We start from the raw sequence: 22,129 nt of genomic DNA, 5'->3' as shown, positions 1-22,129 counted from the left end.
AATGACCATCACTTGATGAAGTTTTCTTTTTTTCAGGTTGTTGCTGTAGCCCATGCTGTTTATCAAGCAGTGCTCAGCTTGAAGAATATTCCTGTTTTGGAGACTGCCTATAAGTTAATTTTAGGAGAAATGACTTGTGCCCTAAATAACTTGCTACACAGTCTACAACTTCCTGATGCCTGTTCCGAAATAAAACATGAGGCTTTTAAGAATCATGTATTCAATGTAGACAATGCAAAGTTTGTAGTTATATTTGACCTCAGTGCCCTGACAACAGTTGGAAATGCCAAAAACTCACTAATTGGGGTGCGTCTCTTTATATATATCATTTAATATCATGTCAGTGTCTGTACAGTCAGTCTCATGGCCATATTTAGGATCTGCAGGAATAATACCTCATCATTATATTTAACTTTTTTTCCCTTGATAAGAAAAGGTCTTTTGTGACTTTTTCCTGTGAACTCTAACTCAGAAAATTTTGTCAGGATTTTCCACACCTCAGATCTGTATAGATCTTTAATATGCAGTTCCTTCCTTCCTCTGATACTTTCATCTTCTCTTCACTACAGTTAGTGCTTACACACACAGTCTTATATTTTGATTGCCTACTGTTTTCTCTAGGAACGTTCATATATTTCTAACTTTCCTTTTAAGACACTGTCTCACCATGTAGCCCAGGATCCTCCTGCCTCAGTGCTGGGATTTTAAGCATGAGCCGTCACACCTGGCTCATACATTCAGAGAAGATTAAAGATACCATTTTTAAAGAAGTTTCAAAAATTTGTTAGTTTCACCTTTTTTTTTTTTTTCCCCCAGTACTGGGGCTTGAACTCAGGGCGTACACCTTGAGACAGTTCTCCAACAGCCCTTTTTTTGTAAAAGAATTTTTTTGAGATAGGTTCTCAGCAGACTATTTGCCTGAGTAGCTGTGATTACAGGCATGAACCACTGGCACCTGGCTTAGTTTCACCTTATATTTGAAGACTGCAGTAAATGCTTACCTTCTTTACATACTAATGGTTTTCAGGGAACTCACATGGTACACAGTTTGGAGGAGATTTATGTCCTGTACTCTGGAAACAGGAAAAGGGTGGGAAGGGACAGTCAGGCAGAATAGCATGTCATAGCAATAAAGGAAAAGGGAAAGACCAGGTATGTTGGTGCACATAATCCCATCTACTCAGTAGGCACAAGTAGACTCATGTTCGAAGGCTGACCTGGACAAAAGTGTGAGACCATATTTGAAAAATAAGCTAAGAGACAAAGGACTGGGGACATGACTCAAGTGGTACAGTGCTTACCTAGCAAGTGTGTGCCCCTGAGTTCAATACAATTCCCAGCATTGCCCCCAAAAGAAGAGAAATCTGGAAAAGCATGAGTGATTCAATGTGCCTTTTATCTTTATTGGGCAGGCACCTTGCCATTTTCAGTATATCAGAAATTGAAGCTGGATGCTGGTGGCTCATGTCTGTAATCCCTCTACTTGGGAGGCAGACAGAAATCAGTAGGATTGCTGTTTGAAGCCAACCTGGACAAATAGTTTGAGAGATACTATCTCGAGAATACCAAACACAAAAAGGCTGGTACAATGCTGAAGTGGTAAGAGTGCCTGCCTAGCAAGTGTGAGGTTCTGAGTTCAAACCCCAGTGCTGCTTCCCCCCCCCAAAAAAAAAATTTAGAAAGTAATGGTGGTTATACCAAAGGGTACAAAGAACTTTGCTTAGACTACAAATCAGCCATCTGTCTCCTGGGGCAAATGCAGTCCAGTGCCTGGTTTTGCATCTAAAGTGTGCAAGTTCAGTGATTTTTTTTTTTTTAAAACATTCAGAATTGTTTTGACCATTATCAGTCTGTACTGTTTCTGTAATGAGAGTTGCACCCAGCCACACTCATTCTTGTCCTGCCTGTGGCCGTTTTTCCGCCATAGCACCAGAGCTAAAGGGTTTGGTACGTTACAACAGAGACTGTGTGCCTGCCTGTAGCGCCCAAGAATTACTGTCTTACCTTCAGAAGTGTTTGTGAAGATCCAGGTTTATGTGCTAGATTATTTCCAAATCAGGCCTGTCATTTTAAAAGATGTTTAAACACACTTATTTTGAAGGATAAACTCTGTTTTGGAGAAGTCATAAATACACTTTCTTTTGTACATTGCCAGATGTGGGCACTGTCTCCAACAGTCTTTGCACTTCTGAGCAAGAATCTGATGATCGTGCATGGTGACCTGGCTGTTCACTTCCCGGCTATTCAGTATGCAGTGCTTTATACCTTATATTCTCATTGTACCAGGTACTGTGCTTACAAATCCTCCATAGCAACAATAAACAGATCATTTTATTTCTCCAGCTTGCTTTGTTTTGACCAAAAGTGAAAAGATGATCCATACTTTGTCTTTTAGGCATGATCACTTTATATCTAGCAGTCTCAGTTCTTCATCCCCTTCCTTGTTTGACGGTGCTGTGATTAGTACTGTAACTACAGCTACAAAGAAACATTTCTCCATTATATTAAATCTTCTAGGAATACTGCTGAAGAAAGATAACCTTAACCAGGACACGAGGTACCTAAGTAATACTTCATATTACTAACTCTTCCTCTTTATAATTTGAGACTAAGAAGTGTGGATCACGGAGGTGGGATAGACTAGCTTCTTCATTGTAAAACACTTTATAATTTAGTTTTGTTACTTAGTATCCTTGTTGCAGCGGTTTTTGTGGAGCTTTACTTAAAAGGCACAGTATCATTTTAGCAAAGAAATTTGAGAAGTTTAGAAAACTGATGTAGAAAGAAAAAAGTTCTAAGTTTTTTTGTTTTTAAATGTTAAGTCAAATGTTTATTCTGTGTTTCAGGAAACTGTTAATGACATGGGCTTTGGAAGTGGCCATTTTAATGAAGAAGTCTGAGACATACGCACCTTTGTTCTCTCTTCCATCTTTTCATAAATTTTCCAAAGGCCTTTTAGCCAATAGTAAGATTGATGTTTTAATTTTGGTCATCGCCCTTTAAAAAGAGTAATGGGAGGAGGTAGTTATTTCAGCATGTTTTCAATCTGAAGTTGTAAAGCCCCATTTTAGTGCCAGATAAGACAATCAAGCCTGAATTTTTCTTCATTTTTAGTATTTGAAATCTAAGTTTTAAGTGATTTTAAGACATTTTAGAGCTTAGGTGAATGTATAAGTCCATACACTTCTGAATTTTCCCTCAGAAAAAAAAGATTTCGTGTGAAGACTAGTTATCTTAAATGAGTTTCATTGAATGTGTTATCTTCCCAGATGTTACTGGCAGGACTCTAGGCAGGAACTCTGCCTAGGCCATAATAGGTACTCCTTGTTTGTTGAGTGAAGGAATGGGTTCAGAATAGTGAGATAAGCTGAAAGTAATTTGTATTTTTTCATAGCTCTTGTGGAAGATGTGAATATCTGTCTGCAAGCGTGCAGCAGTCTCCACGCTCTGTCCTCGTCTCTGCCAGATGATCTGTTACAGAGGTATGGACTAGAGACCATGTCTTTTGACTCTGGCCCTAATGACATGGGATGTTATTATACCAGATTTGTCCATTCCGTTTTTCATAGGTGTGTTGATGTTTGTCGTGTTCAGCTAGTCCATAGTGGAACTCGCATTCGACAAGCCTTTGGAAAGCTGTTGAAGTCAATTCCTTTAGATGTTGTCCTGAGGTATAAAAATTGCTTGGAGGACTTTTTTTGTTTGTTTGTTCCATTTTGTTCGTTGAGATAGTCTCATTATGTAGCCCAGGCTGGCCTTGAACATTTGATCTCTTCTGCCTCCCATATACAGGGATTATAGGAATCACCACTTGGCCCTACTAGGGCACTTTGTTTTTATACCTAATAATATTCCAGACAAACCACCATATTAATACATTTCTGTCATCTCTTGCATGGTGATCGTCCTAGTATTGAAATATCAAAGGATCAAATTTTGTAGGAAGTTAGAAGAGCGTAACAGCTTTTATGAGCTTTAGAAGTTCACAGTAATTAGAATAATTCATGTAGTGCCAAAATGTGTTCTTTATAGTTCATATTTTTAAGCTGTAACCTTTTATTGTTTTTGATTAAGTTGATTTGGGAGCTTTGGAACCTAAAATTATGATGTTATAATAACATCGCCTCATCCATTTTAAAGTCTCAGTTTTATATTTCTAACTTCAAATTTAGTTAATAAGAAAATACTCATTTACAGTGTTGCTAACCTTGTAACATTTGCCTAACAATAACTTTGTTTTCTGTTTACAGCAATAATAATCACACAGAAATTCAAGAAATTTCTTTAGCTTTAAGAAGCCACATGAGCAAAGCACCAAGTAACACATTCCATCCACAGGATTTCTCTGATGTCATCAGTTTCATTTTGTACGGAAACTCCCATAGAACAGGGTAAGTTGCTTCTTGCTTTCCCTCAGAAAAATAATTTTACACATAACTTTCCCTTACACCCAGTTTTGGGGAGAATATAGTTAAGGGGGCAGAGTAGAAAATACCAGTCCTAAGTGGGTCATTTTAGGTTCCATCATAGTACTGTTGCTTTGAGCATAGCACCTGTGGAAACAAAAGTGGGCTGTGGAATTCAGTGCTGAACTTGACAGTTACCTGATCTCACTGTCAGCAACACTTTGGGGAGGGGCTTGAAATAAAGATGCTGTGGGATGCTTAGTTGCAGTGAACAAAGTTTATCCTGGCAGCCAAATTGTCATGAGCCATTTTCCCTAATAATTGTCCACTCCATACCCCGACCTGTTTTAACTATGAAAAGATCTCAAAATAAAGAAATGCTCCTTGATTTTGTGAGTTTGACCTCCTTTTGGTAGGAAAAATTGTCCCTTCCTTCCATTCCCTTTATTTTATTTTGATTATTAAAATGAAGTTGTCATTGTCTGTTAAATATGAAACTACTTTTCCCAGGAAGGACAATTGGTTAGAAAGATTGTTCTATAGCTGCCAGAGACTGGATAAACGTGACCAATCAACAATTCCCCGCAATCTTCTAAAGACAGATGCCGTTCTTTGGCAGTGGGCTATATGGGAAGCAGCACAGTTCACTGTCCTTTCTAAGTTGAGAACACCACTGGGCAGAGCTCAAGATACTTTCCAGACAATTGAAGGTAATCACCTCTTTATCCTTCTTCAAAATTCTTGATGCACATAATGTTCAAAGCCTTTTAAATTCAGAAGTAAAAGTTTTTTTCGAATATTGTATGAGCGATTTTTAGGTAGGCTTGTTATAATAAGGTTTCATTGAAAATCTCCTTGGCCATGACAGCTGTTTTCTTTTTTTTCTTTGGCAATACTTTTGGAGTATAAACTTGGGACCTTGCACTTGCTAGTCAGGTACTCTACCACTTGAGCCATGCTGCCAGCCCTTTTTGACTTTGGTTATTTTTGAGACAGGTACTGGCTTTATGACCAAGCTGGTCTCAATTACTGTCCTCCTATTTGTGTCTAATGGCAGGTGGGCATATGCCACTGCGCCTGTCCATTCATTGAGGGGGTACTTAGGAACTTTTTGTATGGTTTGGTTTAAACTGATCCTCCTAATGTCCACTTTCAAGTGCCTAGGATAACAGATTGAGCCACTGTGCCCAGTCTAACTGTTTTTGTTCAGAAGCTTAGGGATGAGTTTTTGTGGAGAAAACACCCTTTTTCCTGTAAAATGAAAGATGTTCTGTGGTGGAATTTTTTTGTTTTTAAATGTTGCATAGAAAAAAAGGATACTTGATAAGTGTGAATGTGTGAAATAACTTAAGATTTATTTATAGAATCTTTAAAGATTTGCTTTTAATTTAGAATGCTGTCTTTGCTTCTAGGTATCATTAGAAGTCTCGCAGCTCACACGTTAAACCCTGATCAAGATGTTAGTCAGTGGACAACAGCAGACAATGATGAGGGCCATGGTAGCAACCAACTTAGACTTGTTCTCCTTCTGCAGTATCTGGAAAATCTGGAGAAATTAATGTACAATGCATATGAGGGCTGTGCTAATGCATTAACATCGCCTCCCAAGGTGGGTTTTACAGGGATATTGGTGCCTTGTAACAGTTTCATCATCAAGCCTGGTGGTATGTGTGGTACTGGAATTATAATAGACTTGTGTAATTGATTTCTTTGTGTTCGAGACATCCATACCTATAATTTGAACCAATCCTGAGCTTCTCTTTCCCCTTTTTCTAAAGGTCATTAGAACTTTTTTCTATACCAATCGCCAAACTTGTCAAGACTGGTTAACTCGCATCCGCCTCTCCATCATGAGGGTCGGCCTATTGGCGGGCCAGCCAGCCGTTACTGTAAGACACGGCTTTGACCTGCTCACAGAGATGAAGGCCAGTGCTCCTCAGGTACAGGATTTTGTTTGCAATTAATTCATTTTTACTTGCCTTATAGATACCAGGCAAGTGTGCTACCTCTCAGTTAATAAACTCAGTCCAAATTGACTCACCTTAAGTCTGTAAATTAAAGAAATGGGTTACACATTTCTTTGGTGTGATTTAGTCAGATAAAATAAGTTAAAACTTCTGTTCATTTTCAAAGCTTTTTGATCCAATATTTTCTAAAACCAGTAACTCCCCAAGTTACCTATTTTAAGTTTTCTACATAGCACAAACACATGTTAAAAATGTTTACTTCTTGAAGTGGACATGTGGCTCAAGTGGTAGAGAGCTTGCCTATCAAGTGCAGGGCCCTGAGTTCAAACCCCAGCACCACCACCAAAGAAAAAAACAACAAAAATACTTCTTATGCTTAAGGGTTGGAACTTCAAGGGCAATTGTAAGAAATTTGTCTGTGAAAGTTACTTCTTTTTGAAGATGAGGTCTTGCTATGTGGTCCAGACTGGCCTCAAACTCAAAATCCTCTTGCCTCTGCCTCCCAATACTTGGAATTACAGGCATGGGCCACCATGTCTGATCTGAAGAAATTATTTTGGGTGGATAAAAGAGTGTGGTGGAGTGGGTGAATCTTATTAAGATGTCTTGTAAGCACTTTTATAAATGTCATAATGTATCCCTCCCCATGGGTAAATAGCATGCTAATAAAGAGAAGGTACTTTGATAATACCTGGTAAAGTACTCGAACATTGGCTTTTAAATGTTCTCACAATAAACAAGTGGAACTATTAAAAATAAAAATGTTAGGGCTGGTGGAATGGCTCAAGTGGTAGAGCACCTGCCTCGTAAATGCAAAGGCCTGAGTTCAAATCCCAGTGCTACCAAAGAAAAATTAAAATGTTTACTCATTGAGGTACCATCAATAAGCAATATTCAAAAGCATGAAGGTGATCATTGTTTAATTCATATTTATGTTTAACTTTTGCTTTACGTTTAGTGCAAGTGTTATTCCTACAGAGGTCATAGGTTAAGTATTTGGGTAACTTTCTGAGGGGAGGAGATAAACACCTGTGCTGCTGTTAACATTCTGTTATTCACCTTTTTTTTATTGCAGCCTGGAGCTTGAACTCGGGGCTTCACCTTAAGCCACTCTGCCAGTCCTTTTTGTGAAGGGGTTTTTCTAGATGGGTCTCCTCAACTAGTTGCCTGGGGTGATAATTATTTGCCTGGGCTTGTTAAATGCTTTTGACTTTTCAGTAGGCTTAGGTTGTGATCAGTGGTTGTAAATTTAGTAGGGATTTGAATTTTAATGGTGTTGGAGTCTAACTAAGTTTTCTGAGTGCCGTTTCCAGGGGACTGAATTGGAAGTGACAATCATGATGGTGGTGGAAGCTCTGTGTGAACTTCATTGTCCTGAAGCTATCCAGGGGATTGCTGTCTGGTCATCTTCTGTTGTTGGTAAAAACCTCCTCTGGATTAACCCAGTGGCTCAGCAGGCTGAAGGGAGGTAAGTTAGGAGGACAGACGTAGATGATAGGATTGCTTTATGTGTGAATTCTTTGCATTGCTGGTCACCATTGTATTGAATCTTAAAACTGCTTTGTTGAGCTTCAGCAGTTGAAATTGCTATAAATCTCTTCACTAGGAGGCATGTTCAGTGTATTCTTTAATTAGTAGTGAAACTTTAGTGCCTTCCTTACTAAGGAGTTAATGAGGAATCATATTGGAAAACAAGATCTGTCAGTTGTTTATAAACGCTTTGACCTTGACGCTTAGTTAAGAGCCCTCTCCGTCAGATTCTGGTACAATTTAGTGTATATTGCTGGAGTATTTGCTCTTAGTCCTGGAACTCTACATTCAAACTCCTTTGATTTCTTAGGAGCATGTACCATGACAGTCTGGGTCCATTTGTGTTACTTTAACCAGTCTTAAAAGATTTAGGAAAATAAAGAAATTAACTGCTTATAATCCTTTTTCCTGTTGGTAACTATTAGTTCTGCTGTGTGTGCCTTTCTAGTTCTTTTTTTTGTACATGGTTTTCTCCTCATTTCATAGTAACAGCAGTACGTACTTAGGTGCAAGGTTTTATGACCTGCCTTTTTCACTCAACAGTATTTTGAAAGAATATCCTGTAATCTGATTTTTAATGGGCAGTTTTTATTTATTTGTGCGTATACTATAATTTAACATTCCTTATTGAACATTCAGGTTTTTTTTCAGTATTTTTTTTTTTAACTAATGTTACTGTATAATATTTTTATTACTTCCTTTGAATCCATTCTTGCAGGTTGATTTACTGTAATAAAGGCTGTAGACTAGAAGGCTCATGAAACAAAATATTGCCAAGTTAAAGATGGCCCCAATTTATGCCCTAATGATAGAGAACACCTTCCCTTCACCTTTATGAATACTAAGGGTTACTTTAAGAACTCTGGCACGAGACCCTGCATTCAAAACCCAGTACCGCTAGAAAAGAACTCAGTCACAAACATCAATGAAAATACTTGTTATTTGCATTTCCTTATTAATGTGGAATAGTAGAGCCTTTCCCATTGACCATTTGTGACTTTTATTTTTCAAATCATGGATCATGGCCCCTTATTTTTTTCTTTATTAGTCTATGATACTAGCATTATTGATGCTATTAGATTTCTTGATTTATCATCTTTTAACATGTTTATGTTCTGTCTTAGAAACCTAGAAGTGTCATTATGCAGTTAGATCTGTTACTTTATGGATTCTTTTCTTGAGATAGGGGTCTCAGTATGTAGCTCAGGCTAGTCTTACACTTGACCCTACCTCAGCCTTCTGAGTGCTGGATTCACAGGCAGGGACTACCATATTTTGCTTACAGATTCTTTTCTTGTATTTATCCTTCCATACAGGTTTTCTATATACAGACATCAGTTACTTGTCTTGTCTCCACTAGTTACTTTATACTCTAATATTCGTTAACATCAACTATTTTTTTGTTTGTTTGGGGGCGGTACTGGTAACTGAACTCGGGGTTTTAAATTTGCCAGATAAGTGCTCTACCACTAGAGCTATAGTCCTTTCTGTGTTTTGGTTTGTTTTTCAGATAGGGTCTTATACTTTTGGACTGTGACCCTCCTATCTCTGCCTCCTGAGTAGCTGGGACTCTAGACTTGCGCCATGGTGCTCAGCTATATGTTAACTGTCTTTAATTTATTTTCATTTGTTGTGAGGAAGAGATCTAATTCCTGCTGCTGTGTTCCCCCCCCGCCCCAAAAAAAACTTGATGTCTAAACTCAATTCATTGAGTGATCCATTGAGTGATCCATTCTTTCACCGTTAGTTTTTTGGAAATAAGATTGCTTCAATTTACATTTAAGGTTTGAAAAGGCCTCTGTGGAGTACCAGGAGCACCTGTGTGCCATGACAGGTGTAGATTGCTGCATTTCCAGCTTTGACAAGTCTGTTCTCACTTTGGCCAATGCGGGACGCAACAGTGCCAGCCCCAAACATTCTCTGAACGGTGAGCATTCAGTGTTTACTCAAAACAATACAAAAATTGGAGTCAAATGTTTTGTGTTATTGACTTCACTGTATGTTTTCAGGTTTCTGAGCTCTTTGAAGTTTTTACAGTTGCTCTGGTTCTTTCTTCTCATTTTATAAAATGTTTTCATTCAGGTGAATCCAGAAAAACTTTGCTGTCCAAACCGATGGACTCTTCCCCCGAGGTCATAAACTACTTAGGAAATAAAGCATGTGAGTGCTATGTTTCCATTGCTGACTGGGCTGCTGTCCAGGAGTGGCAGAACGCTGTGCATGAGCTGAAGAAGGGCACCAGCAGCACATCCCTCAACCTGAAAGCTGACTTCAACTACATAAAGTAAGGCTATATGCACCCAGTAAGATGGGCACTCAGTGACTAGAAGGGTATCTCTAATAATACTATCATAACACCTACAACAGGAAGCCAACACTAGAAGTGAGATGGTGCTCATGCAGTGGGAAAACAGACTCATTATTTGTAAGGAAAAGAATATTGCTGCTTTAGAAAGGACCACACATGACAGCTGTGGTTCTAAATTAGGTATGAATATATAAAAACATTTGTTTTAACAAGGACAGTTTGTGAACATTTATAAATTGTCTCTTTTCTCATTTCACTAAGCATTTATTATGTAAATTAGTCAAAATTAGTACTCAGCGTATTCTAGACATGGGGCCAGGAAGACGCAGGTCATTAGACTTGGTGTGCTAACCTTGCTTTCAACTGCTGAATTATTGGGTAGCTTATTCATTGAGCATGTACTGTGTGCCTGGCAATGGGACACAGCAGTACAGAAATGAGACATGAATTTTTACCTTTTAACAAAAAGAACATTGATAAAAGGATTAAGTACAACTGACCTTTTTTAAACATGAAGGAAAGCAGTTAAAGTTGGGCGCAGAGGTGAGGGTAGAGGAATGCAAAAAGTATGTGTTGATATTCTGGGGAGTTGTCATCAATTGACAGTGCAGAACTGGGGCGCTCAGTGCATATGAGGTACCTGCTGCTCACAAGGGCCAAACAGTTCATTGGTGCCTAGTACCCAGGCTCACTGAAGAAGCCTTGGCTCCTCTGATCTAGGTAGATAATAGGCACAGAGTGAGTTAAGTGATGAGCATTTCCAGAGCTGGCTTAAGGCTAAGTGCAAGAGAAGAGACACAGAGGGCAGGCAAAGGTGGAAAACAGATGGAGAAATCTTCGTTCTGCTTTGGGAGCAGCTGTGGTAGAAATGGGGATGGAGTGAGGGATTTGAAAAGCAGCCCAGGGAGCTAGGAGGATGAGGTCTCTTGTCCCAACGTTGGTGCTAGAGGACTGTAAAAAGAGTTTCAGAGGTGTCATTAGTTTTCAGATAAATCAAGACAATTGAAAGGGATTCTTTCAGAGAAGGTAAATGTCTTCCATGAAAAGAGTGGTGTTGCCACAGATGGTTGGAGTCTTATAGGGGTGAAGAAATAGTGCAGAGAAGGAAGTGCTGGGGTCATCTGTGGAGCTGGACAGCCCCCAGCCAACAGGTTGCAGCACAGAGAAAGGGGAAGGAGACACTCAGGGCTGAGTGACACTCCTATTGGACAATCCAGTTTTAGTGCTAATGAAGAATGCTGCACCTCTTCAAAATAAAAATGGCGTCATACTCCATTTCTGAACGTTTCTTCGGAAGAAAGCTGTGTACTGCGCTTCTTTGCAGAACTCATTTCTGTTTTGAATAGTTCCACAGGCTGAATAAGGCAGAACATGAGCTGAACAATGCTATAATTACAGGTCACTAAGCAGTTTTGAGTCTGGAGAATTTGTCGAATGCACTGAGCAACTGGAACTGTTACCAGGAGAAAATATTAATCTACTTGCTGCAGGATCAAAAGAAAAAATAGGTACTTGAGAAAGTAATTGTAGTTTTTTTTTTCCCTCCATGGGTATGTGGGTGGGATTTGTTTGAGACAGAGACTTGCTATGTTGCCAGGCTGACCTTGAACTTGCTATAAGTAGCCCATGCTGGTCTCCAACGATTGACTAAGTGGAAAAGGCTACATTAGTAATTTGACATTTATTTAGACATTTTCTTTGAAAAAGTACAAAGTTGTGTTTAAGCTAAAGATTTAGGGCATTTGTGGCTTATTAAGATTTTTGACACGTTTTGTAAAATATTATACTAAGTATTAGGAGTATTCTGTGTGTTACCGTTGATTTGGTCGATCATTCACATTTGCTGGTGTTAATCAAGCCTTACCCCTTTAAGAAGAATTTTTTTTTTTTTTTTTTTGGCAGTACTAGGCTTTGAACTCTGGGCCTTGTGCTTGCTAGGCAGGCGCTGTACCACTTGAGCCACACCTCTAACCCTTGGATTTGTCTCTTTAAATAGTTTGACTTACTGATTTTTGAATCTTTAAAATCTAGTGATTTTTAGGGACATGAGATATAATTTTATATGAAGTTTTGATGTTTGTGTAGCTATCAGAAATGTTTAATTATAGTGCCTAGCCACTCAAAGATAAAAGCAGGTATTCATGAATGATCATTTTAGCACTGTGAAGATAACAGTCTCAGTTTTGTACATTAAAAGCATATTAATGTAATGAAATTTATCTAATTTCTATAGACATGAAAAAACTACTTCCTAACATGTTAAGTCCAGATCCCAGGGAACTTCAGAAATCCATCGAAGTTCAGTTGTTGAGAAGTTCTGTTTGTTTGGCAACTGCTTTAAACCATGCAGAACAGGATCAGAAGTGGCAGTCTATAACTGAGTAAGTTCATTGTCAAGGAGGTAAGGTGCATTGTGCATACGCAGTGTATGTGTTAGGATGGGAGGCAGCTGCTGGATCTACTAAGAACTCACCCCAATAGCTTTGGTTTTGTTGTACAAGTGAAAAGATGTCAGCACATACTGTGGTTAAAACTAAACAAAGTGTGAAAATCCTTCCAAGCAAATGTCCTGACTACATCTTTTTACTACAGGGTAGGCATCTTAAAAGAAACTATTCCTTCAGTGGTTACAGGATGAAGAAGCTCAATAATTAATTGGTAACAACTATTTTCTTTCAGAAACGTTGTAAAATACTTGAAGCAGACTTCCCGCATAGCAATTGGGCCACTGAGACTGTCCACGTTAACGGTTTCCCAGTCCTTGCCAGTTTTGAGTACCTTACAGCTGTATTGCTCATCTGCTTTGGAGAACACAGTTTCTAACAGGCTTTCAACAGAGGTGTGTAGAAGCAGATTTTAAAAGCATATTCTTATGTGTATTAGTAGGTATTGCCATAGAGAAAGAACCTTATTTTTTGAGCTTTTAAAATAGCATTTATAATTGAACAAGCTAATAAACCCAGAAATCAAAAGTCATTTTCCTACAGATTTTCATTTGAGGAGTATTTCACGGATGGCTAATTTGTTGATTTTTCTCCTTTTCCTTTCTTGGAGGTGGGGGAGTAGTGTATATAAAGGTATTTCCTTTAGACGGATTGTGTAAATTTTGGATTTGACTCAGAGGTACCCCTTCTCTTCCCAAATAGGGCAAAGTGCAGCCAAAATGGGGCTTTCCTTCCCATGGGAGTGACCATCACTGATAATCTGGGATGGCGCAGTGACCTTAACGTTCTTCTGTTATAAAAACTCTTGCTTTATTGCTAAGTATATGGATAAATTTGATTTAATCTGGTTTTATTTTGCAAAACAGGTTTTCTCTTGAGTGCACTTGCCTCTTGTGATTGGAAGATTCTTGATGGAAGGGGATAATAGAGCTGGAATAGATCGGAAGTTGTCAGTACTGTAGACTTGAACTTACTAGCAGTGTGTCTGCAAATGTATAAGGAGCCTGTGTCACATTAACCTTTGCTTTCTCTGGCAGGACTGCCTCATTCCACTGTTCAGTGAGGCTTTGCGTTCATGTAAACAGCATGACGTGAGGCCATGGATGCAGGCACTTAGATACACCATGTACCAGAATCAGTTGTTGGAGAAAATTAAAGGTATAAAGTTCTGTTTTTTTTTTTCCTTTCTCTTGAAATTAGCTTTATTGATACATAAACTACAAGTTTAAAGTGTACAGTTTGAGGATTTTGGCCCATCTTTGCCTGGGTGACCACCAGGACAAATAAGATTGGGAGCATTTCTTTCATCCTGGAAAGCTCCTTGCACCTTCCAGTCATGTCCCCCATGTACCCTAGCCAGGCAGTTACTGATGTCCTGTCTGTCACTAGAAATTAGATTTGTTTGCTGATGTTTCCTGTAAGTGGAATTCTGCAGTGTGCTTTCATGTCTGGCTTCTTTTGCTTAGGCATGTGTTCCATTGTATGGGTATACCAGCATTTGTTTATCTCTCCATCCTTTGATGAACAGTTGTTTTTATTTTCCTAGTTGGACATTTAAGTATGAGACTGCTTTGAGCATTCTTGTACAAGGCTTTGGGATTTGTTTCTCTTGAGTAAATGCTCAGGAAGGAGATTATTGGGTCACATGGCTAAAGTTTCTAAACAGCTTAGCAGTTTTTATGAAGTGGTTATATGTGGTGGACTCTTGCTTGTAATCCTAGCTACTTAGGAGGCTGGAATTGGAAGGATTGCAGTTAGAGGTCAGCTTGAGCAAAAAGCTCACCAAATAAGCCGGGTGTGGGGCACCTGTCACCCTAACTACTTGGGGCATAGGTAGGAGGATCATGATCTGAGACCAGCCCTATCTGGAAAATAATTAGAGCAAAAAAGGCTGGAGTGTGACCCAAGTGGCAGGGCGCCTGCTTGGCAGGTGCGAGAATGCAGGCCTGAGCCCAAATGGCAAAAGGGCAACTTATGAAAGTTCCAGTCATTCCCCACGCTTGGTGGCATCGACCTTTTAATTGTGATGTCTTGAGTGAGTGTAATCCCGCCTCATGACGTTATTTGCGTCTTCCTGATGGTGAACGCATTTGCCTGATGGTTTCATTTACACTGTGGCCATCACATATGTTATTTTTCAAATATCTGCTTCACATCTTTTGCACATACACATACACACACACACACACACACACACACACACACACCCCGCTTTTTTAAAAATTTTTTAAATTTTAGCAGTACTGGGGTTTGAACTCAGGTCCCTATGCTTTGAGCCACTCCACCTGCCCTTTTTTGTGATGGGTTCTTTTCAAGATAGAGTCTGATGAACTATTTGTCCAGGCTGGCTTTTGAACCATGATCCTCCTGAGCTTTGTCTCCTGGGTAGCTAGGATTACAGGTGTGAGCCACCGGTGCCCGGCTTCTTTTGTCCATTTTTGATGAAGTGATAAGACTTGTTTATGTGTTCTGAGAACAAATACTTTGGCAAATAAAATGATTGTAAATGTTAGGTTTTAAAATGCTCCAAAATGAATAGCTAGCAACTTTTGCTTATGTAAGTATTTATCTTTGTTTCATTTTTAAGAAAGGTCTGTCATGTTAAGGGTGTGTTAGCAATTAATTTTATTGCTAAAAAACAGTACTGTTCCAGAATTGTGTAGCATTTTAGTGGGAAGCATGTAGCTGGGGTCACTGAGTAAAGTGGGAATGAAATGTCAGGCAAGCTTGCTTCCAAGGTAAGGGCTCCCTGTAGGCAGGTGGTCACTGGAAACGCTCTGGTTGCCTCTCAGCTCCAAACAGGGCCAAGTTGGCAAATCGAGTGCTCATAGGGCAAATCATGAAACTTCTGAAGTACTTTCCTTTTTACTACTGTGGGGATCACCCCACATGTGATACTGTTGTAAGGAGTATATGCACAGAATACATAAAAGCCCGAGCACAGGTCACGGCATATAACAGGGCTGCGAATACTGCTGCCTTCTTTCCCACCCTTCCCATGTGAAGTGGAGCTTAAAACTGGGAAGAAAAATGCGTTCAGGGACAGAACACCATCCTCCTCACTTTTATATCATTTTTAGACAAGTCTTGATCAAATGTGCTTTGTGCCAGGTATGGATGTTGATACATAGTGTTGCATAAGACAAACCTGTTTTCTTCATTAGACTTGAGGGCCTCTAGAGTCCAGCAAGGAAAACTGTCATCAAACAAGGAACAGTGCCACTATATGTTGAATGGAAATAAAAATCCAGGCTGCTAAGTGAACATATATATATGTACATCAAGGACCCCTGATGTAATCCTAGGAATTAGAAGATGACTTGGGAAGGCTAGTAACATTTAAACAAGATTTGAGGATGGTAGAGATGAGAGGGATGACTGATTTGGTGAGAAAGCTAGAGAAGATGATGCAAGATTTCTTAGAGGGTTCCTTTGCCTGAGGGAGAGTAGGAAGGGATGAGCTGGGTAAGATTGGGATTGGAGGGAGTGCAAGGCATCAGTGCCTTGCAAACCAAACCTAGAGTTTGCACTTTGCCAGAAGGGCAGTGGGAAGCCATGGAAGGGTTTTAAGTAAGGGAGTTGATTTACTTTGTAAATCACTTCAGTTGCAGGTTATAGAATGGATTAGAAGGGGGCGAGGCTTATTTAACAGTAACCCTTTGGCAGAGGCTCTTTTCTAAAGATTGAGAAATTAAAAGGCTGACTTCTTATAGTGAGTGATTCTTACTTTTCTCTTCTTCATTGTATGCATTTAATTAAACATTGTGGTTTGTATACCAAACACTGTGCTAGTGTAGGGATTTGGGGATGAATTATCTTTGGGGAGGTTGTGAGGAAGGGACTAGTTAGAAAAAGCAGCCTGGAGTTAGGTGAACTGGGGACTAATGAAACATTTTCTTCTCTCCAGAACAAACAGTCCCAATTAGAAGCCACCTCATGGAATTAGGCCTGACGGCAGCAAAATTTGCTAGAAAACGGGGGAATGTGTCACTTGCAACAAGACTGCTGGCACAGTGTAGTAAGGTTCAGCTGGGAAAGACGACCACTGCCCAGGATTTAGTCCATCATTTTAAAAAACTGTCAACTCAAGGCCAAGTGGATGAAAAATGGGGGCCTGAACTTGATATTGAAAAAACCAAGTTGTTATATACAGCAGGTTAGTAAAGTGAATTACGGTTAGTACAAGAGTATAATAAAAATCATGTGTGTGAATGTCACTACGGGTGGCATTAAGGCGGTGATTGGAAAGCTGATGGTTTCCAGCTGCTGCAGAATACTTCTACTCAAGTTATTTTGTAACTGATTTACCTAAACACTTTTCAAAATAAATTTGTTATAATGTATTCAAGTAAGAAATGTTCCAGAAGTCATTATCACTGAATTTACATGTTTTTAAAAGTCAAAAATTATTTTACCCCAAAATAATTTTAGTCATTTGATTTTTTTAAGGATAGTCTTGTTTGTTGTTTTCTATAGGCCAGTCAACTCATGCAATGGAAATGTTGAGTTCTTGTGCCCTGTCCTTCTGCAAGTCTTCAAAAGCTGAATATGCAGTTGCTAAGTCAATTCTGACATTGGCTAAGTGGATCCAGGCAGAATGGAAAGAGATTTCAGGACAGCTGAAACAAGTTTACAGAGCCCAACAACAAAAGAACTTCTCAGGCCTTTCTACTTTGTCTAAAAACATACTCACTTTAATAGAACTGCCGTCTGTTAACACAATGGAGGAAGAGTACCCTCGGATTGAGAGTGAGTCTACAGGTAGGATTTCATTCTTTTCTTCACTTGAAAAATACTAATTTTGTAAGTTTAAAGTTCACAGGACTAGGAAAATATATATTATGTTGCCTGAAAGTAATTAATACACTCTTTAAGTTCTAATGTCGTACTTACAACTTGCCAGGTTCAGGCTGCTTTTATGTCTTAGACATTTGTGCTACCAATAGGGTCTTGCACCTACTTCCTCAGTTTTACCTCACACCAGAAGGAGCAACAAAGATAGAAAGGAATAGTAGTGATACAAAGACCCAAGCTTCTCATTTTGACATTAGCACTAGGTAACGAAAAGTTAGCTGATAAATATGTAGTTGATTCATTCATTCAAAATTTTTTGTTTTTGGCTGTGTTAAGTAAAGATTGGCCTTAGGGCCCAGTTCCAGGCAAGTGCTCTACCACTGAGCTACATTTTCAGCCTCAAGCAGTGTTTTTAGTGTCCTGTGTTTATAACTTGGGTGGTAACTAACCTCTTTGCAGAAACATTTGTTGTTCTCAAGTATAAGAGTAGGATGACTTTAACAGTTCTTATAAAAGAATGCTAATATATGTATTATGAGGTCTTGATATTCATGAAGGATATGTCTTATGATCATTAGAAATCGTGACAAATGCATTGTAGCAGGCAATTTCTTCCCCTCTAAAATGAAAATTAAAATCTCTGCCTCATGTGTTCTGTGATTGAATGAGCTGTATGTTCGTCACCTATGCATAATTCTTGCCAAAATGAATCCAGTCATGGGAAAATAGCCACTCAAATTTACAGTGCAAGACTTTGTACAGCATGGCTGAGGAACTGAACTGTCTGTAAAGTTCATTGTCACGAAAGATATTGATGTGTTCCACAGGTGCTAATCCAAGCTTGGGAAGCTAAGTGACTGACTTTAGAAGAGCACAGTCCAAATTTAGGCCTTATCAAATTATGTACAATAATACTGTGTACAGTAATATTATAATAATATTCACAGATAACATGCTAATGGAAATGCCAGAAAATTACAGATGTAGTGACAAATTCTTTCATTGTCATTTCCCCATCATTGCAGTACATATTGGAGTTGGAGAACCTGACTTCATTTTGGGACAGTTGTATCACCTGTCTTCAGTGCAGGCACCTGACGTAGCCAAATCTTGGGCAGCATTGGCTAGTTGGGCTTATAGGTGGGGTAGAAAAGTGGTTGACAATGCCAGGTATGTATGCTTCAATGTGTAATTTCATATGTTGCAAAAGAGAGACTTGAAATGTCTGACGATTTGATAAAGTTCTGATAGCTGAAATATTTATTGACTTGTTTATTTTTATAGTCAGGGAGAAGGTGTTCGTCTGCTGCCTAGAGAAAAGTCTGAAGTTCAAAATCTGCTTCCAGACACTATCACTGAAGAAGAAAAAGAGAGAATATATGGTATTCTTGGACAGGCTGTATGTCGGCCAGCAGGAATCCAGGCAAGGAGAATATGATAAACTGTGTTAGGTAGTGACAAGATTACTGTTCCAACTCACTGATTTTTGAGGCAATTGGTCACATACACTAAGTGCTGAACAAGGTTTAGGCAATCATTACAAATATTATTGAGTTTTGAAGTGACAGTGAGTTGTATTTTTCAAAGAACATAATTTCTGGAGAAACCAATTTCCTTATGTTCCTGAGGAAACAATAAAAAAAAGTAGGTAAAGTTAATTTTGTGTAAATTCAATTTCTCTTTTGATCAGAAATTGAGTTCTTGGGTTAGCAGTATAGGTCAGTGGTAGATTGCATGCATGCTTAGAATCTGTTAGGCCCTGGGTTCAGTGCTGAGCACCAGAAAGGGGAACAGTTAGATTCTTTATTCTTAGTTGAGAGCCTTATATGCCCATGCATGAACCCTAAGCTCAGAGATTCTGAATGGTCCCTATGCATGTGTTCAAGCTTACCATGTGTTTTCTAATAACAGCCAGAGTGGAAACAGTAGACTTAGGTGACTTGTAGTGTGTTCACTTCCTCCCTGATCAATGGCCTGTCAATTCTAGAATTCTGTAGCTATTGAGTGTTCAGGTGTGGTCTTGAAAGGCATGGGTTTTATTTGCCAGGCTAAAGTCTGTTCACTGAGCTGTGCTGTAAACAATGGCTTCTATAACTCTGCCAAAGTTGGTGTTAGAATAAAGAGAGTACCGTCTGTTGTGCATACTCATATCTTTAGCCTCAGACTGTGGGCTGAATATTACATTGTAATTTTGAATAATTTAAAGTACTAAAACCTCAAAAGCCTCTCTTTTTGGCCATGTTGGGATTGAACACAGGGCCTGTTGTGCCTGCTAGGCAACTGCTTTACCACTTGAGCTATGCCTCCAGCCCTTCAAAAGTCTTCAATCTTTGCTTACATCCTTTTTCATTGGCTGCATTAATAAATATAACAAGAAATGTTTTGACATTGATTTAGTTTTTATAGCACTAGTGATGGAATAATTTAGTTTTTCATAAATGAAGAAATGTTTTTCTATGACAGTTAACGCATGTTCCTTTCTCCTTTGTCACCTGGTGTTGAAAAATAGCCATTTTATGTCCAAATTTTCTCTAGGACGAGGATATAACACTACAGATAACAGAAAATGAAGATAACGAGGAAGATGACATGGTTGATGTTATCTGGCGCCAGTTAATATCAAGCTGCCCGTGGCTTTCTGAGCTTGATGAGAGTGTGACTGAAGGTGTTATTGAAGTGTGGAGGAGAGTCGTGGACAGGATCTTCAGCCTGTACAAACTGTCCTGCAGCGCGTATTTCACTTTCCTTAAGCTCAACGCTGGCCAGGTACTCACTTGCAGTTTCTTTCTAGTAAACAAAAGCAATAGCATGGAAAAGAAATTGTTTTCTTATTTCTTCCTTTAACCTTTCACTTTCAGATTCCTTTAGATGAGGATGACCCTAGGCTACATTTGAGTCACAGAACAGAACAGAGCACTGATGATGTGATTGTGATGGCCACCTTACGCTTGCTCAGATTGCTCGTGAAGCATGCTGGGGAGCTCCGGCAGTATCTGGAACACGGCTTGGAGACAACACCCACTGCTCCCTGGAGAGGTGATGGCCTGAATAAAATATGTCAGTAAATATTACGGTACAGGAAAAAAGAGAGGAGCCTGTGTTTAATATTGAAATGTGTTAAAGAATAGCTGTGTTAGTTCATAGGACATCCTGGACACCATGAAGGCCATCACTATTACCTCTAAATGGGAGGCTGGGAGGCAGGAGCTTTCTCTATGCAAAGTGAATTTTGGAGAGGGTGGTGAAATAAGTTTCAAAAGATTTCATACACCCTTTGTAAAAATGATTTGTGTCTGCCTTCTTTGTAGGCATGCATCAAAAATACATTTCTCTAGAACGTTTTTTACTTGCTCTGAACATTGATTACAGCTCTGTAATCTAACCAGACTTGCAAATCAAGAGTTACCATGTGTGGTTCTTTATCACAGTGAGAACGTTGAAACTCATAAAACTTGTTCTGATGCAGACATCTTTGGTACCTGGTGTGTTGACAGGTTTTATCGACTTTGTTTCTTTTTTTTATCCTAAAGGAATTATTCCACAGCTTTTCTCACGCTTAAACCACCCTGAAGTGTATGTGCGCCAAAGTATTTGTAACCTCCTCTGCCGAGTGGCTCAAGATTCCCCACATCTCATACTGTATCCTGCAATAGTGGGAACCATATCACTTAGTAGTGAATCCCAGGCTTCGGGTATGTAATCTTAAAATAGTTCTACTTCAAGTATGCGTTATCTGACCAATAATTTTTACGTCAAGTGTTTTGAGCTTTGTTCTAGAGTTGGTAATTTGTAGTCTTTTCAGTAGTAACAATTATCATTTATTGAGGGAGTAACTACTGTGTATCTGGCACTCGGGTATGTGTTTTGCATGGTAGCTTCAGTCCTTAAAATAACCTTTGAAGGCAGGGAGAGATGAAGCAATGCAGGTTCATGAAGCTGTAACTGGCAGATATGGCTTAGGTCAAGTTTTAAACTGTGGCTGGGAGTGCACCTTATTTGTTAAGAGATTCTCTTTTATCACCAGACTTTTTTTTTTTTATACTAGGTTTTAATATTTATAAATGTGAACAATCAACTTGTAAAAAAAAATTATCTTTAGCCAGCTTAATGCTCAGAAGGAAAGTTAGTTAAATGTGTTATGGAGTTCACTAGCTTATCTGTGTTTTCCATAACTGAGTATCTGTACATAGAAGAAACAGTCAAAATATTCCTATTCTCCCATTTCACTATAGGTAATAAATTTTCCTCTGCAATTCCAACTTTACTTGGAAATATTCAAGGAGAAGAATTATTGGTTTCTGAATGTGAGGGAGGAAGTCCTCCTGCATCTCAGGATAGCAATAAGGATGAACTCAAGAGTGGATTAAACGAAGACCAAGCCATGATGCAGGATTGCTACAGCAAAATTGTAGACAAATTGTCCTCTGCAAACCCAACTATGGTGTTACAGGTATGAAGAAAGCCAGCTGCTAGGTTTTAAATAGCTGTATTAATTACCCCCGCACCCCCCCCCCCCAAAAAAAAAAGAAAAAAAAAAAAAGCCCTAAACTACTCACAGAGATTGTCAGGGCACTGATGTTTGAGAACCAGACCTTTAAGGATAATCAAAATTGGTTTTGCTGTTGTACAGCAATTGAATCACTAATTGGGGTTCTCTGATTGCATAATGAACATTTAACT

At 39.0% G+C, this 22,129-nt stretch overlaps 1 protein-coding gene across 3 annotated transcripts in view; it reads left to right on the top strand.

Annotated features, from left to right (window-relative positions):
* Positions 1-22,129, top strand: part of Smg1 (SMG1 nonsense mediated mRNA decay associated PI3K related kinase) — an 86,276-nt gene that overhangs the window by 36,397 nt on the left and 27,750 nt on the right. For all 3 annotated transcript variants that reach the window (XM_020160442.2, XM_020160443.2, XM_074059970.1), the window contains 25 exons: positions 37-306; positions 2,156-2,286; positions 2,396-2,557; positions 2,847-2,965; positions 3,395-3,482; positions 3,570-3,671; positions 4,251-4,391; positions 4,917-5,116; positions 5,819-6,015; positions 6,185-6,346; positions 7,687-7,841; positions 9,688-9,830; positions 9,986-10,187; positions 11,610-11,719; positions 12,445-12,592; positions 12,891-13,050; positions 13,693-13,813; positions 16,563-16,811; positions 17,132-17,416; positions 18,475-18,619; positions 18,734-18,872; positions 19,985-20,215; positions 20,308-20,485; positions 20,980-21,141; positions 21,682-21,899. In XM_020160442.2, the coding sequence (XP_020016031.2) occupies positions 37-306; positions 2,156-2,286; positions 2,396-2,557; positions 2,847-2,965; positions 3,395-3,482; positions 3,570-3,671; positions 4,251-4,391; positions 4,917-5,116; positions 5,819-6,015; positions 6,185-6,346; positions 7,687-7,841; positions 9,688-9,830; positions 9,986-10,187; positions 11,610-11,719; positions 12,445-12,592; positions 12,891-13,050; positions 13,693-13,813; positions 16,563-16,811; positions 17,132-17,416; positions 18,475-18,619; positions 18,734-18,872; positions 19,985-20,215; positions 20,308-20,485; positions 20,980-21,141; positions 21,682-21,899 (4,218 nt within the window). The remainder of the gene's footprint in view (positions 1-36; positions 307-2,155; positions 2,287-2,395; positions 2,558-2,846; positions 2,966-3,394; positions 3,483-3,569; positions 3,672-4,250; positions 4,392-4,916; positions 5,117-5,818; positions 6,016-6,184; positions 6,347-7,686; positions 7,842-9,687; positions 9,831-9,985; positions 10,188-11,609; positions 11,720-12,444; positions 12,593-12,890; positions 13,051-13,692; positions 13,814-16,562; positions 16,812-17,131; positions 17,417-18,474; positions 18,620-18,733; positions 18,873-19,984; positions 20,216-20,307; positions 20,486-20,979; positions 21,142-21,681; positions 21,900-22,129) is intronic.

Source organism: Castor canadensis, chromosome 17, assembly GCF_047511655.1.
Source record: "Castor canadensis chromosome 17, mCasCan1.hap1v2, whole genome shotgun sequence".
Classification (NCBI taxonomy): Eukaryota; Metazoa; Chordata; class Mammalia; order Rodentia; family Castoridae; genus Castor; species Castor canadensis.
Note: the sequence above shows the minus strand (reverse complement) of the source record. Positions and strands in the feature narration are given on the sequence as shown.